The 13693-nt window shown below is 45.7% G+C and overlaps 1 protein-coding gene across 1 annotated transcript; it reads left to right on the plus strand.

Moving 5' to 3' along the window:
* Nucleotides 1-680: 680 nt before the first annotated feature.
* Nucleotides 681-9217, plus strand: NRM (nurim). The gene is made up of 4 exons (XM_014075332.2): nt 681-892; nt 3298-3500; nt 4720-4896; nt 7024-9217. The coding sequence occupies exons 1-4, from the start codon at nt 724-726 to the stop codon at nt 7342-7344; spliced, it is 870 nt and encodes a 289-aa protein (XP_013930807.2). The 5' UTR covers nt 681-723; the 3' UTR covers nt 7345-9217.
* The last annotated feature ends 4476 nt before the right edge of the window (nt 9218-13693 follow it).

A 13693-nucleotide genomic window follows, 5' to 3' on the forward strand; every position in this document is an offset into this window, starting at 1 on the left:
CATCTGGGATAAGTCCCGCTAGACGCTACTGCCCCCTGCTGAGGATCTCAAGACCTTCCCTGGTTTTGTCGGACCTGTATATAAACATATATTTGACATTTAATGCCCTGGAAACAGATGTGTGAGTTCCTCTGGTTTTATCCTATTGTGCAGAAATATGTCTGGGAACACAAAATGTCTGTCTGTCTGTCTCGATGGATGGATGGATGGATGGATGGATGGATGGATGGATGGATGGATGGATGGATGGATGGAGACAGACAGACAGACAGACAGACTGACTGACTGACTGACTGACTGACTGACTTGACTGACTGACTGACTTCTTTTTCCTAACGCAAGGAAAAAAGCGAAGTAGGATTTACGCAGCTTTTATTTTGGCGTGATCCCAGGATGGGCGTGCCGTCAGGGATCCAGAGTTTAGCAGCGTTACATGTAGGCTTCGACGTCACGGGATCCTCCAAGAAGGGCTCTTCCCCGCGACCAAACGCCCGAAGTATGTGACGTCATTAGAACAAAGGCGGACCTGGGGATTCTAGGGAAGCCCTCTCGCTCCGGGGAGGGGCAGAGAAGGAGGAGGAGGGAAAGAAGGAACGCCACGATTGTGACGTCACGGGAGGGTGTGCGGATTCCGGGGAAAGCCCCACCCGCAGCTGGGCGTTCCTTCCAAGCGGCGGGAGAAGCTCTTTTTTTCTTTTTCTTTTTTCTTTTTTAATCCCCGCCATGGCTGCTTTGCAGTTCCTGCTGATGATCCCGGCCTTGGGCAATTTCCTTTTCACCTTCGGGACCGGCGTGGAGCTGATCCGTTTTATTTCCTTCCGTGCCGTCTTTTTGCAGCTGCCCGCGGGGGCTGCGTCTCCTCCTGCCCCCCACGGGACCGGCGTGAATCCAGGTAAGAACGGGGAGATCCCGAAGCAGGACCTGCGATTTGGCTGTGTGCGGCGTGGGCTGCTTTCCCAGACATTTGGAGAGGTGGGTGGTTGTTTTTTTGTTTGTTTTGAGGTTTTTTTTTGGATGAGTTTGATCCTCTCCGATCTAAATCGATCTCCGTGGGAGAACGACCAGTAACCGATTCCTCTGATGGGTTTAAAATAGCGAATTAAAACTTAAGGCGCCTCGGCTGCAGCGCCAGGGAAGATTTCCATGCTGCAACTCGCCTCGCGTGGTCCGTGTGGCAACGTTTCGAGCCACAGCTTGCTTCTGCCCGGAGGCCCCTTTGAAAAACATGGCAAGACTGGAAATAGAAATGAGTGAATGCTCCTCCGTGCTGCCAAACATTTATGGCTGGGCACGCAGGCTGCACGGATTTGGGCTTTTATTTACAGTAGTGGATGGCACGAGCGAACTATTATCAGTGGCTGCGTTCTGACAGTATAATAAACCCGAACAGAACATCCACATTCGTGGCTTAGACTATCCTGTGAATCCAACCACCAGTGAGAGTGTATTGAACAAATCATTGCCAAATCGTAGCCATATATAAGATGTTGAAAGCACTCGAACTGTCACCTAGCTGTCCTCTGCTAGGAATGTTTGGTTCTTGCTGCCCTCCTGAATAAGCTGCTAGGTCAAAAACTTTGCAGTAATATTTAGAAGTCATCTTTGGCAGGATTCTGCTTCTGTCACTGAAAGATATGGGCATTTGATCAAGGATTAAGGCTGGTTTTCAGGCGATACTCAGTCCCAGAAAACTCTTCCTATCCCTACGGCTTGCACAAAATTTTCGTACTCCTCAAAATGAATTTTTCCCTTGTTTTACTGTCTTCGGATTGCAAACATTACAGTCCTTTTATGCTTTCTGCTGTGGGAGTGAATATTCGGTATGCTGAGTGAGCTGTGGCCACCAGGTTTTGAAGTGCAACTTGGAAAATATAAGGGGGAAAAAATCAGATGTCTAAAGGCCTGTGACCTTTCACTGCATTCCCAGTTCTCCAGACTGGGTTGGACAGTCTATGGACTGCCTGAGACTTCAGGATTTCATTTGGTAGCCCCAAAGCACTCCTGTTTGCTAACTGTAGATGTAATATTTTTTCTATGCAGGAGTTAGCTGAGACCTCACAATTATTTCAAGAATTCCGCTAGAGCCGTGATGGTGAACCTATGGCACGCATGCTGGAAGTGGCATGCAGAGCCTTCTCTGGACATGCGCGCCATTGCCCCAGCTCAACCAGCTGGTCGTTGGGTTTCCAAGGCATGCATGCGGGACGGCCAGCTGGTTGTCAGGTTTCCGAGGCATGGATCTGTGCCGGTCAGCTGGTCATCAGGTTTCCGAGGCGCGCATGCATGCCAGCCAGCTGCTTGTCAGGTTTCTGAGGTGCACATGCATGCCAGCCAGCTGCTCATCGGGTTTCCGAGGCGTGCATGCATGCCGGCCAGCTGCTCATCGGGTTTCTGAGGCAAACATGCATGCCAGCCAGCTGCTCGTCAGGTTTCTGTGGCACACATGCATGCCAGCCAGCTGCTCGTTAGGTATCTGAGGTGCACATGCATGCCAGCCAGCTGCTCGTCAGGTTTCTGAGGTGCACATGTATGCCAGCCAGCTGCTCGTCAGGTTTCTGGGGTGCACATGCATGCCAGCCAGCTGCTTGTCAGGTTTCTGAGGCGCACATGCATGCCAGCCAGCTGCTCGTCAGGTTTCTGGGGTGCACATGCATGCCAGCCAGCTGCTCGTCAGGTTTCTGAGGTGCACATGCATGCCAGCCAGCTGCTTGTCAGGTTTCTGAGGTGCACATGCATGTGTCCAGCTGCTAATCAGGCTTCTGAGGCACGCCTGCGTGCCAGCCAGCTGTTCTTTGGGTTTCCAATGCTCTGGGTTTGGACACTCTGTTCTTAAAAGGTCGCCATCACTGCTCTTAGAGCAACAGTCTCCAGCCTTTCTGGCTCAGTTAACCAGTGGGGGAAATGGCAGTGGAGGAGGAGAGGGGGTGGTTTTGCAGGTGTGCTGTTCTTACAAATGCAGTTTCGTACGTGCACGCCCATGCACTCACCCACCACTTCCGCAGCCCAGTTTTGAACTGGCTGTGGCCCGGCACTGGGCCATGGATTGGGTCTTGGGGACCCCTGTTCTAGGGCATTGTTCATCAATCTCAGCCATTTTAAGTTGGGTGAACTTCAATCTCCCAGCTGGCTGGGGAATCCTGGGAGTTGAAGTCCACCCACCCACCTTAAAGTTGCATTTGACAAAACTCTACTCTCAGCTAAAAAAGGTGATGTAGACATTTCTAAACCTCTTTGGCAAGTCTTCTTTTATGTCCTGCTGTATACAGGGTGTAAGATTCCTCCCTTGTTCTCTTGCAGATGACATCTCGAATCCTCGGTGGAAAACTGCCCTAAGTGATCCCAAGATTCTGCACTCGCTCACAGTGGACGTGGGCCTGATCATCCTTTTTATCCTTCAGCACAGCCTGATGGCTTCCGATCGGGTCAAAAACTGGACCTGCAACTGTTTTGGGGTCTTGCAGAGAACGGTCTATGTTTTTTGCACAGATGTATCCCTTCAGGTAGGCAGACTGATTTAGGGTATTGAAGTGGGAAGCTGTACAGGTACAGCTCAACTTACGGACGGTGCACCAGTTGAAGTTACGATGTCACAGGGGTGGGCTGCTGGGGGTTCGCAGGGGTTCAAGAGAACCTCTAGCTAAGATTCTGTGTAGTTCGGACAATCCCCCAAATCCCACTCCTGGATGGCCTCGCCCGCCCCTCCCAGGAGTCCCCATGCAGCCCGTTTTGAATGCAGGTAAGTTCAGGACACGAACAGAGGCTTGGGGAGGGCGAAAAAGGGGCCTTTTGGAAAGCTGGAAACAGGCCCGTTTCCATCCTCCAGAGCCTGGGAAGGCTGGAGGAAAGCCTCTGGAGCCCAGGGTGGGCAAAAACGGCTCCCTCCGCCATGGTGCAGGAGGCTGACTAGGCCATGCCCACCCAGCAGCCCGGCAGAGAATCCCTTGCTGAAAAAAATTTGAAGCCCACCCCTGGACTCCAACTTTAATTGTAACTTCAAGGAAAGTTACCAACTTTCCCTGAAGTTACAATTTCTGCCCCATCCTCACAGACAGGTGATCACATTTTAGCTGCTTGGCATCTTTATAATTGGTTGCAGCATCCCATGGTCACTTTATTGCTTTTTGTAAATTTTTTTGGGGGGTTGGGGTCATTTTCCGGCAAAAACACCCATTGGAAAAGCTGGATTCAGACTCAGGACCATGTGATTTGCTTAACAGCCACAGTGACTCACTTGACCACAGTAGTAAAAATTGAGTGCAGTCCCATGGTGACTCGACTTACGACCACAATGACTTATCATCAAAATTCCAGTGTCAATTGTGGCTGTAAGTCAAGGTTTAGACGTAGAATTCTTCATTGTGTTGTAAACTACAAATTGAGTTTCTTTCTCAACTCAGAGAAATGGGTAGGTTTTTCCCCCCCAAAAAATAGATAATAATGAAGACTATAATTTTAACTTGCATTTAAACTTGCCTTGTTTTGATAAGCCTCCAGAACTTGTGTTGAAGGCTTTTAAGAACAAATTGTACAGCCGTTTGTCTGAGATGGTAGAGGGTTTCCTGCCTGAGCAGGGGGTTGGACTTGAAGACCTCCAAGGTCTCTTCCAATTCCATTATTTTGATTCATACCCTGCAAGACCTGGAGTTTCTCACATTCAGTCATGTTAAATATCTTTACAGTGTCTGCTAGTATTGTCATTTTTTTTTCCTTTTAACATAGTTGCTGATGAGGTATTGGCAGCCAGTACAGGATGGTCCTATGCTTTGGAACACAAACATTGAGCCATGGATCACTTGGGTTCCACTCATCTGCTTTATCCTCCATTTCGTCTCTTGGCTAATCATCTTTAGCATCGTTCTCATCTTTGATTATGCAGAACTGATGGGAGTCAAGCAGGTATTGTGTTGTATTTGGTTTTCCCCTTCATGTTTCTCCATTTGGTGAGCAAGGCTGTATACTGTAGTATACAGTATAGTGTGGTTTGAGAAATAAAAACATTGTGAGCCCAGCATCTGATGTAGCTCCGTTTATCTTCATTGGGGGGACACTGACTTCCCCCCTCCCCAAGCATCGCTTTAATGAAATTTAGAAGCCACTCTATTCCAGATGCCTCTGAGCGGCTTGCACTTAAAAAGTGAGAATGAATAAATGAATAAATAGATTGTGCTAATCCAGAAGACAAGTTCTCTGTAATAGACAGTACATCCCAATAGAAGAGAATATTTGTAACTCAAGGTTGAACTGGGGGGTCCTTGGTGCTCTCTGACCTTGGTTGTTTTCTTGCTGTGGTGGCGCAGTGGTTAGAGTGTAGTACTGCAGGCTACTTCTGCTGGCTGCCGACTGCCTGCAATTTGGCAGTTCGAATGTCACCAGGCTCAAGGTTGACTCAGCCTTCCATCCTTTCAAGGTGGGTAAAATGAGGACCCAGATTGTTGGAGGGGGGCAATAGGTTGACTCTGTAAACTACTTAGAGAGGGCTGTAAAGCACTGTGAAGCGGTATATAAGTCTAAGTGCTATTACTATTGACAGTCAAACAGTATACACAACATAATGGTGGGTTCCGGATTCTGTTCCAACCGGTACGGTTGGAATGCCCCTGGCGTCACCCAAATGCACATGCACGTGGTGCGCTCATGTGTTGTAGCTGGAAATGACGCTTCCGCAAGTCTCCGTGACGCTCCAACTGCTCAGCGGAGCATCGCACAGGTGCTGTACGCACCATGCGTGGAAGCGCCGACAGCTTCAAAAGGCGGTAAGGAGCTTGGGCGGGCGGGTGGGCCCTCTGGAGCACCATACCGGAAGAGTACCCGGTGCTCCGGGCAGGATCCGGTATGCCCGTACCAGGGCGTACCGCCTGCAACCCACCACTGACACAACAGCTAAGCAAGGAAGTACCAAGAAGAAAGTACTCCCACCAACCATGAGGGCAAGCCACTATATGTAAACAGAGTAAACCCCACTTCCTCTCCTACACTAAAGATCTTACTGAACTACTGTATTTTTCGGACTATAAGACGCACCTAAGTATAAGACACACCATGATTTTGAAGATGTAAATTTTTTTAAAAAGTTTTTGCACTCTGCAGGCCTCCCAAACCCTCTGCACACCTCATGTGGGGGCATGCAGAGCTTTGGGAGGCCTGCAGAGTGCTCCTGGGGACTGGGGAGTGACAAAAATAGCAAAAATGACCCATTTTTCGCTCGTTTTTGCCCTCCCCAACCTCCAGGAGCACTTTGCAAGCCTCCCAAACCCTCTGCACGTCCATTTTTACAAAGGGGACGGGGTTTCGGTAGGCCAAAAATGCTGTATTCAGTGTATAAGACACACCCAGATTTTCACCCTCTTTTTTGAGGAAAAAGGTGAGTCTTATACTCCGAAAAATACGGTAGGTAATAAAACATCTGCAACTCAGAGAGTACCAAGGACCGCGCAAACAATACATTTTGAAGGGAAGGAAAGGGGCTCAACTATGAACTTGCCCTAAGGCCTGGGGGGGTGGGGGGAAATATAGATAGTCCTCAACATATAATAATTCATTTAGTGACTGTTCAAAGTTACAACAACACTGAAAAAGCGAGTTAGGACAATTTTTCACACTTATGACCATTGCAGGTCACACTTATGACCATGGTAATGCGATCAAAATTCAGACGCTGGGTAACTGATTCATATTTATGATGGTTGCAGCATCCTAGGGGGACACGTGACTTCATTTTTACGACCTCCCAACAAGCAAAGTCAATGGGGAAGCCAGGAGTCACATAACATCCATTTTATTAACTTAACTGCAGTGATTCGCTTAACGGCGGCAAGAAAGGCTGCCAAATGGGGCCAAACTCACTTAGCAACAGAAACTTTGCGCTCATTTGTGGTCGTAAGCCGAGGACTATCTGTAGTATAGATGGGAAGCCTTTTGTTCCTCTGTAGCATCTGCAGAGAGCCCAAGGCTGCCTTGGACGTAGATTAAAATCTGGGAGTGCCTCTAACAGTAAACAGGTGTTGCTTTCGTTTCACCCCCCAGGTTTATTACTACTGCTTGGGCATGGGAGACCCTTTGGCTGTGAAGTCTTCACGGGCCCTCCGCCTCTACTCGCACCTTCGCCATCCATTGTACGTGGAGTTTCTGCTTATCCTCTGGGCTGTCCCCTGCCTCTCCCTTGACCGCCTGCTTCTGGCCTCTCTCTTCACGGTCTATCTTACCTGTGCTCACAGCCTGGATGAACAGGACTACCTCTACCTCCGGGCCCAGCTGGACAAGAAGTTCCAAATCTTCTCCCGGGAAGAGGCTGCTTATGGGGGCTTATTGGCTCAAAACGGCCCTTCAGACTACAAGGACAACTGAGTAAGGGTGGGATAGGTACCGGTTTTGGTTGCAGGGGTGGGGTCTGACTTTTCCGGGGGTCTGACTGCCAGGTCCCTGCTTGCGAAGCACTGAATAATACGCCCTATCTTGTCTTGATTGTGCTTTTACGTAAAAAGGACTTGAAGGGCTGCCTCCCAAGAATTTGTTAGCTACTGGCTCAGTCTCTTGTAACTCAAGACTCTTTCCGAAGCTAAAGTTCTCCATCGTCATGAACTAGAACTTCATTCTCCTCAACAGCAGTATTAGATGAAGAGGTTGGGGATTTTAGCCTCGACACATTTGGAGAATGTCAAATTGGGATAGTCTGGACTGAAACACACTACGTTCTACTCGTAGATCATGTGACGGAGGTGCTGTTTAGGATCTTATTGGAGAAGGTTGGAATAACCGATGCCTGGGTTTGATCCCACTTTAGAACATTAAGGAGATCCTTTTTGATCATGATTTTTTCTCTTACTCTGAGAATCCTTAATAATGGTTAAAACGCAGCTATATTTCATGGCAGCCTCTAGGTTGGATGGTTGTGTGGAGAGCAAAGCAGTTGGTTAAACAAAAGTGTCCAACTCTGGAAAAGAGGCATCTCTAGAATATGTTTTCAAGAGCATTTCTAAAAAAATGGGGGAAGTGACTGCTCTTTGGCTCTTCAATGGCCTGCTTTGACTAAGAGAATGTTTAAAAGGGTCCTTTTAAAATTAATAGCATGTTTTTATTTATTTCAAATGAGCTTTTTACCGAACTCTTGCCACAAATTTTTAATCATAGCGTTTTAACCTCAACGTGCAAATACTTAATTTTTTTTAAAAAAATATATTAGCAGCCAAGTGCACTTATTTAGAGGGGATTATAGATGCATTTCTTCAATATGATTTGTGAGTATACAGTATTTGTGATGGTTTAATTAAGCTGCTTAATTACTATTGCAAAGGTGCCTTGTTTTTGAAGTGAAAACTCCTTGAATTATAGAAGAAAAAACAGAAATAAAAAAGCTTTCAGTCCAAATGCTAGTACTAATATCTTAGTATTAGATTTTCCTAAGGGATTTTCACTCGGGTTGTCCTTTTAAAAGATTATCTTAATTAATAGAAACATTGTCCATGCTAGAATTCTCAGATACAGCTATACTTGTTATTCCCCAGCATGCTGGCTGGGGAATTCTGGGAATTGAAGTCTAGACATCAAGTTGCCATGGTTGAGAAATACTTTTGTAGACCATTGGATTATGGTTCCCCTCCTCCCTCATCATCATGTCATAGAGTTACATCTGGGGGCCATCCAGTAGCATCAATAGAGAGGGTGAAAAAAGCTAAGCTCTTTTGTATAAAGATCTATAAAGGGACAGGACTTTTATCATGATGCCCCTCTGGAAATCTTGAACTCCACCCCATAGGAGGCCACTGTGGGCACCAGTTTAGGGAAGTTGTGGGCAATGGAAGTCCTGCACTTTAAGTGCTTAGAAAAACCTTTCAACTTCCTGTATGGAACATTACAATGGAACATATTTTTAATTATAAACAGCACAGATGTGATGAATAAATAAAATGAACACAGTCCACCATTCTAGGAGTAAATGTCTGATTCCTCCCGGCTATTTGGTTATAATTTCTTACTTTTGTTAAAGGTACAGGAACCTTCTACATATACTGGAACAGCAAAGTTAAAATTTCTAGGCTGCCGCTACTTAAGATCTGTTCCTACTGCCTTATTTTATAGTGGCCTAGAACACCACCAATATTTCAAAACTTTGTTCTGGCCTTGTAAATGTATATTGTAATTCTGTACCTTAATACTAATGAAGCTTTAAAAAAAAACAAATCTTGGATTTCAGTGCAAAATAAACAATCTTTTTTTTTTTAAGATAAAACTTGCTTGTTTGCTTGTGTTCTACTGTGTGTTAAAATGTTTGGTTAAAAATCCTTTCTTTTTTTTCGTCTCCAACCTCAATGGTGCTCTACGGGTTGGATGCTCAGCAGAACTTTCAATAATATGCACAAGCTTCCACCTGCATAAAAGCCCTTCCAGCTTGTAAACCCTTTGGAAGTCAGGACCCTTTGTAAAAGATGAGTCCACAACAAGGTTCCTATTTGGAGGACAAGAAAAATCTCATTGGGTTTCTTGCACAATGCATCATGTTGTGGCCCGCCAGTGGCCAGCGGATTCAGACAGTGAGGAGGTTGGGGAGGAACATGGGCCAGTCCTAGGGTCTGGGGAAGGCTCTGACGAGGGGTATGCTTTGGAGGCAGAGATGGGGCCAGGGCCGTCTGACAGTTATCAATTGCCTTCAGAGTCAAACATCAGTGGGGTAGAAGAACAGCTGGAGCCTGTTCCCAGTGTGCGCATGTGCAGAGCTGCCAGGAGAAGGGAAAAGCTAAGGAACAAGGGTTGACTCGGGAATAAAGGTGGAAGGTGAATGGCCCCTCCCATAGGGAATACAAAAGGAGCAAAATTGTCTCCTGCAAACTCCCCTCCCCCTTTGCTCCTCTTTTATTCAATTCCTTAGGGTGAAAATCTGTTCCTGACTTCTTGCCAAATATTGTCTGCTACAGAGTGGCATTTGGAAGATATCGGCCTGGCAGTTCTCTGTAGTTGTGAAATCTCTTGAAAGACTGTTGGCCGGGACTTTGCTGGAGCGGAATTGACTTTAAGCTAAATAAAAGAGGTTTTATCAGGACGAGGAGTAGGCTTCATGATCTTGGGAAGCCTGGGTCAGGACGCACCCTGTCAATGGAGAGACAGGACTAGTGGCCCTGGAGGCATTCAATTTAGGCCCTATTCTCTTTATTACCCAAACAAACAGCTTTTCTTCATTCCTGTAATACCACAGAAATACTGTGAGGCTCATTTTTTTAATCATTAAACGTTTCCCTTGTACAGATAGTCCTTGACTTACCCCAGTTCATTTAGTGACCATTTGAAGTTCCATTGGCATTGGAAAAAGTGACTTATGCCCATTTTTGGCACTTACGACCATTGCAAAACCCCATGGTCATGCAATCAAAATTCAGATATTCAGCCACTGACTCCTATTTATGACAGTCGAATTCCCCTGGCTGGGGAATTCTGGGAGTTGAAGTCCACCAGGCTTAAGGTTGCCCTGCTTGGAAACCCCTGCTTTAGATAGATCGGAATTGGCTCACTTGTGTTGCCGATCAGCAAGTGCCAACTCTCACAGCCACCAAGGGAGCCTTCCTTAATCTGTGGCCCTCCAGGTGAGTTGGACTACAACACCGATATTGCCTGTGGAGACAATGCATTGGAAAACCCTTGAGGGAAAAGGGCTCAAATATGAACAGAGCAAGATTCTGTTCTATATTAGAACAGTAATGGCAAAACCTTTGGGTTCCTTTTGCCCAAAATTCGGACTCTGCTGCCATGTCACCACACAGAGACATAGAAAAACCTATTCTCTCTCTCCCCGCACCCTCATTTAGGCCTCTTTGAAGAGAGACAATCAATGGCTGTATTGAAGTTGGGCCGGAAGTAAACACTTGGGCATCCACTTTAGCTCTAGCATCATTGCTACTACTCAAACAGGCCAGGTTTGGGGGAATGGCACATGGCCTAGCATTCCCCAGGATCTGCCACCTGCCTTACCTCCAGGAACTGTTCTCTTTCTGTTGCCAAGCCCCTACAACCTACCTGAGGCTACTCTCAGTTGCCCAAGACCTTTGTTCTTGAAGCAGTTTTGGAGAATGCTCTTTTGCAGCCTCTGAAAACTGCAAAAAATACCCCACCATGTTCTCATGTGATTTATTTTTTTTTGAGGCCCAAGAGGATGGATGAGAGCATAACTAATCCTGAATAAATTCCACAGTGTCCAATGGCAACAGAAGAGGACACCCCATTATCACAGGGCCTCCGCAGCCTCCAAAAACCATGTGAGAATAGAGCATGCTTTTCAGAATAGATGTTGGATATTATTGAACAGTCGTGTCACCCAAAATGTCATGGCATGTCATCTTTGGCACGTGTGTCAGAGGTGCCAGAGGTCCACCATCACTGTACCTAACAATTGGTGCAGATTAGAGATAACAATGTGTTGATTTTGAAAAGGGATAACCTGAAGTTTTGGCATAAATTAGGTTAGCGCTGTCTTTAGAAGAATTTTGTCCAACATCCAGGCAAGCCAGAAGAGAAAAGATAATGACTAATGCGTTATTTACCTGGCAATTGTTGTCAAGACAGTTCAAATGAGAAAATGCAACCCTTGGAAAATTCACTTGGTTACAGCATTGCACCTGAGAATGGTTAGCAACAGGTATAAGAAAGATAATGATCTGTTGTCACATTTGTTTTAACTTGGGGTGATGGGGGACTTAACTCCATTTCACATTTCTGTAACTTCCTCAGAAGTCAAGGCTGCTGAACACTGATTCTCACAAATGGATTTAAAAAAATAATAATAATCTAAGGACACAGAATTAATGTATTGTCATTTGACCCATTAATCTGGTTTTATCTTGGTTTTTAGTTTTAGTCTTCTGGTCCAAGATCACACTAAGTAATGCCTTCATTCATTTAGCCTCATTTGGCAACCAAATGGGATATCATCATTTGGGATGGAAGCTTTTATGCGCATAGCTTGCACTAAATTTGAGAGATAAAGTCAGATTATATGGCAGTAACCACCAAATTTCTTTTCCATAAACTGAACCACAAATGTACTATATTAAATACAGTAACTGCCATGGAAAACAATGCAAGTGAAATTGGGTATTCTCACTAGATTTGGAATTTGGAATTCCAAATTTATATCAATTGGGAAGGAATCGGTGTGCCTAGTCTATTGAAAAGGACTAGGGATGACATGATAGCAGTGTTCCAATATCTGAGGGGGCGCCACAAAGAAGAGGTCAACCTATTCTCCAAAGCATCTGAAAGCCAGACAAGAAGCAGTGGATGGAAACTAATGAAGGAGAGAACCAGCTTAAAACTAAGGAGAAATTTCCTGACAGTGAGAACAATTAACCAGTGGAACATCTTGCCACCAGAAGTTCTGGGCACTCCATCACTGAAGGTTTTTTAAAAGAGATTGGATAGCCACTTGTCCAGAATGGTATAGAGTGTCTTGCTTGAGCAGGGGGTTGGACTAGAAGACCTCCAAAGTCCCGTTCAACTCTTGTTATTTTGTTATATCTGAAGCAGACACTCGTCGGTGGGGTGAACATTTCAGTCTGAATGCCAACCAATCATGCCATGCTCCATTCTATCCTATCCCACCCCACTTCTCTTTCCTGCCCCACTTGGTGAAGCTAGTACAGGTAGTTCTTACAAGAGTTTTTCACACTTAACAGCATGATCACGTGATCAAAATTTGCGTGGGTCATATGACACCTGGATCATATTTATGACGGTTGCTGTGTCCCAGGATCAAGTGATCCCTTTTTGCGACCTTCTGACAGGCAAAGTCAATGGGAAAGCCAGAGTCACTTAACAACCACTTAATAACTGTGGCAAGAAAGGTCGTAAAATGGGACCAAACACAGTAACTCACTTTACAACAGAAACTTTGGGCTCAGTTATGGTTGTAAATCAAGGACTACTTGCATTCGCTATCCAGAGCAGGCTCCATTTTCACCAGAGTATTTTGGGTGGTATGAATTATAAAAAAAATTCCTTCGCTTCAATACACTTTTTTAACCTAAAGACATGATTCTTTAGCTTGCTGTTTCTTCTAGCTCGGGTCTATTTTTGCTTAATGTGCAGTTGATCCTACTTGGATGCACAGGGAGTCCTTGACATGACCACAATTGAACCCAAAATTTCTGTTGTTAAGTGAGACTTGTTGAGTTCTGCTTCGTTTTACGACCTTTCTTGCCACAGCTGTTAAGTGAATCACTGCAATTGTTAAATTCACTTGTTAAGTGAATCTGGTTAAGTGAAACCTTTTGACTTTGCCTGTCAAAAGGTCACAGAAAGTAATCATATGACCCCGGGACACTGCAACTGTCGTAGCTGCCAAGCATCTGAATTTTGTTCGTTTGACCATGCTGCCATGGTCATATGTGTGAAAAACAGTCATAGGTCACTTTTTTCAATGCCGTTGCAACTTTGAACGGTCACTAAATGAACTGATATAAACCGAGGACTACCTGTACATTTCTGAAAATGACTCTGCAATCTCCAATAGTGATCAACCTGTCCAAGTGATGGGCAACAGCTGTTTGTAGACATGGTGGGGTGGTGGGTAGAATGCAGTATTGCAGGCTAAATCTGCCGACCGCCAGAAGTTCGATCCTGACTGGCTCAAGGTTGACTCAGCCTTCCACCCTTCCGAAGTCGGTAAAATGAGGACCCAGATGGTTGGGGGGAAACAAGCTTACTTTGTAAA

The sequence above is a fragment of the Thamnophis sirtalis genome, unplaced genomic scaffold (genome assembly GCF_051295495.1).
Source record: "Thamnophis sirtalis isolate CommonGarterSnake01/CBP01778 unplaced genomic scaffold, rThaSir2_p1.2 scaffold_3, whole genome shotgun sequence".
Classification (NCBI taxonomy): domain Eukaryota; kingdom Metazoa; phylum Chordata; class Lepidosauria; order Squamata; family Natricidae; genus Thamnophis; species Thamnophis sirtalis.

Bases quoted from the DNA above. Each gene is read 5' to 3' on its own strand.
- NRM (XM_014075332.2), top strand. From the start codon at position 724: ATGGCTGCTTTGCAGTTCCTGCTGATGATCCCGGCCTTGGGCAATTTC. The intron at 893-3,297 runs GTAAGAACGGGG...GTTCTCTTGCAG, and splicing joins CGGGACCGGCGTGAATCCAG to ATGACATCTCGAATCCTCGG. The intron at 4,897-7,023 runs GTATTGTGTTGT...TTCACCCCCCAG, and splicing joins AACTGATGGGAGTCAAGCAG to GTTTATTACTACTGCTTGGG.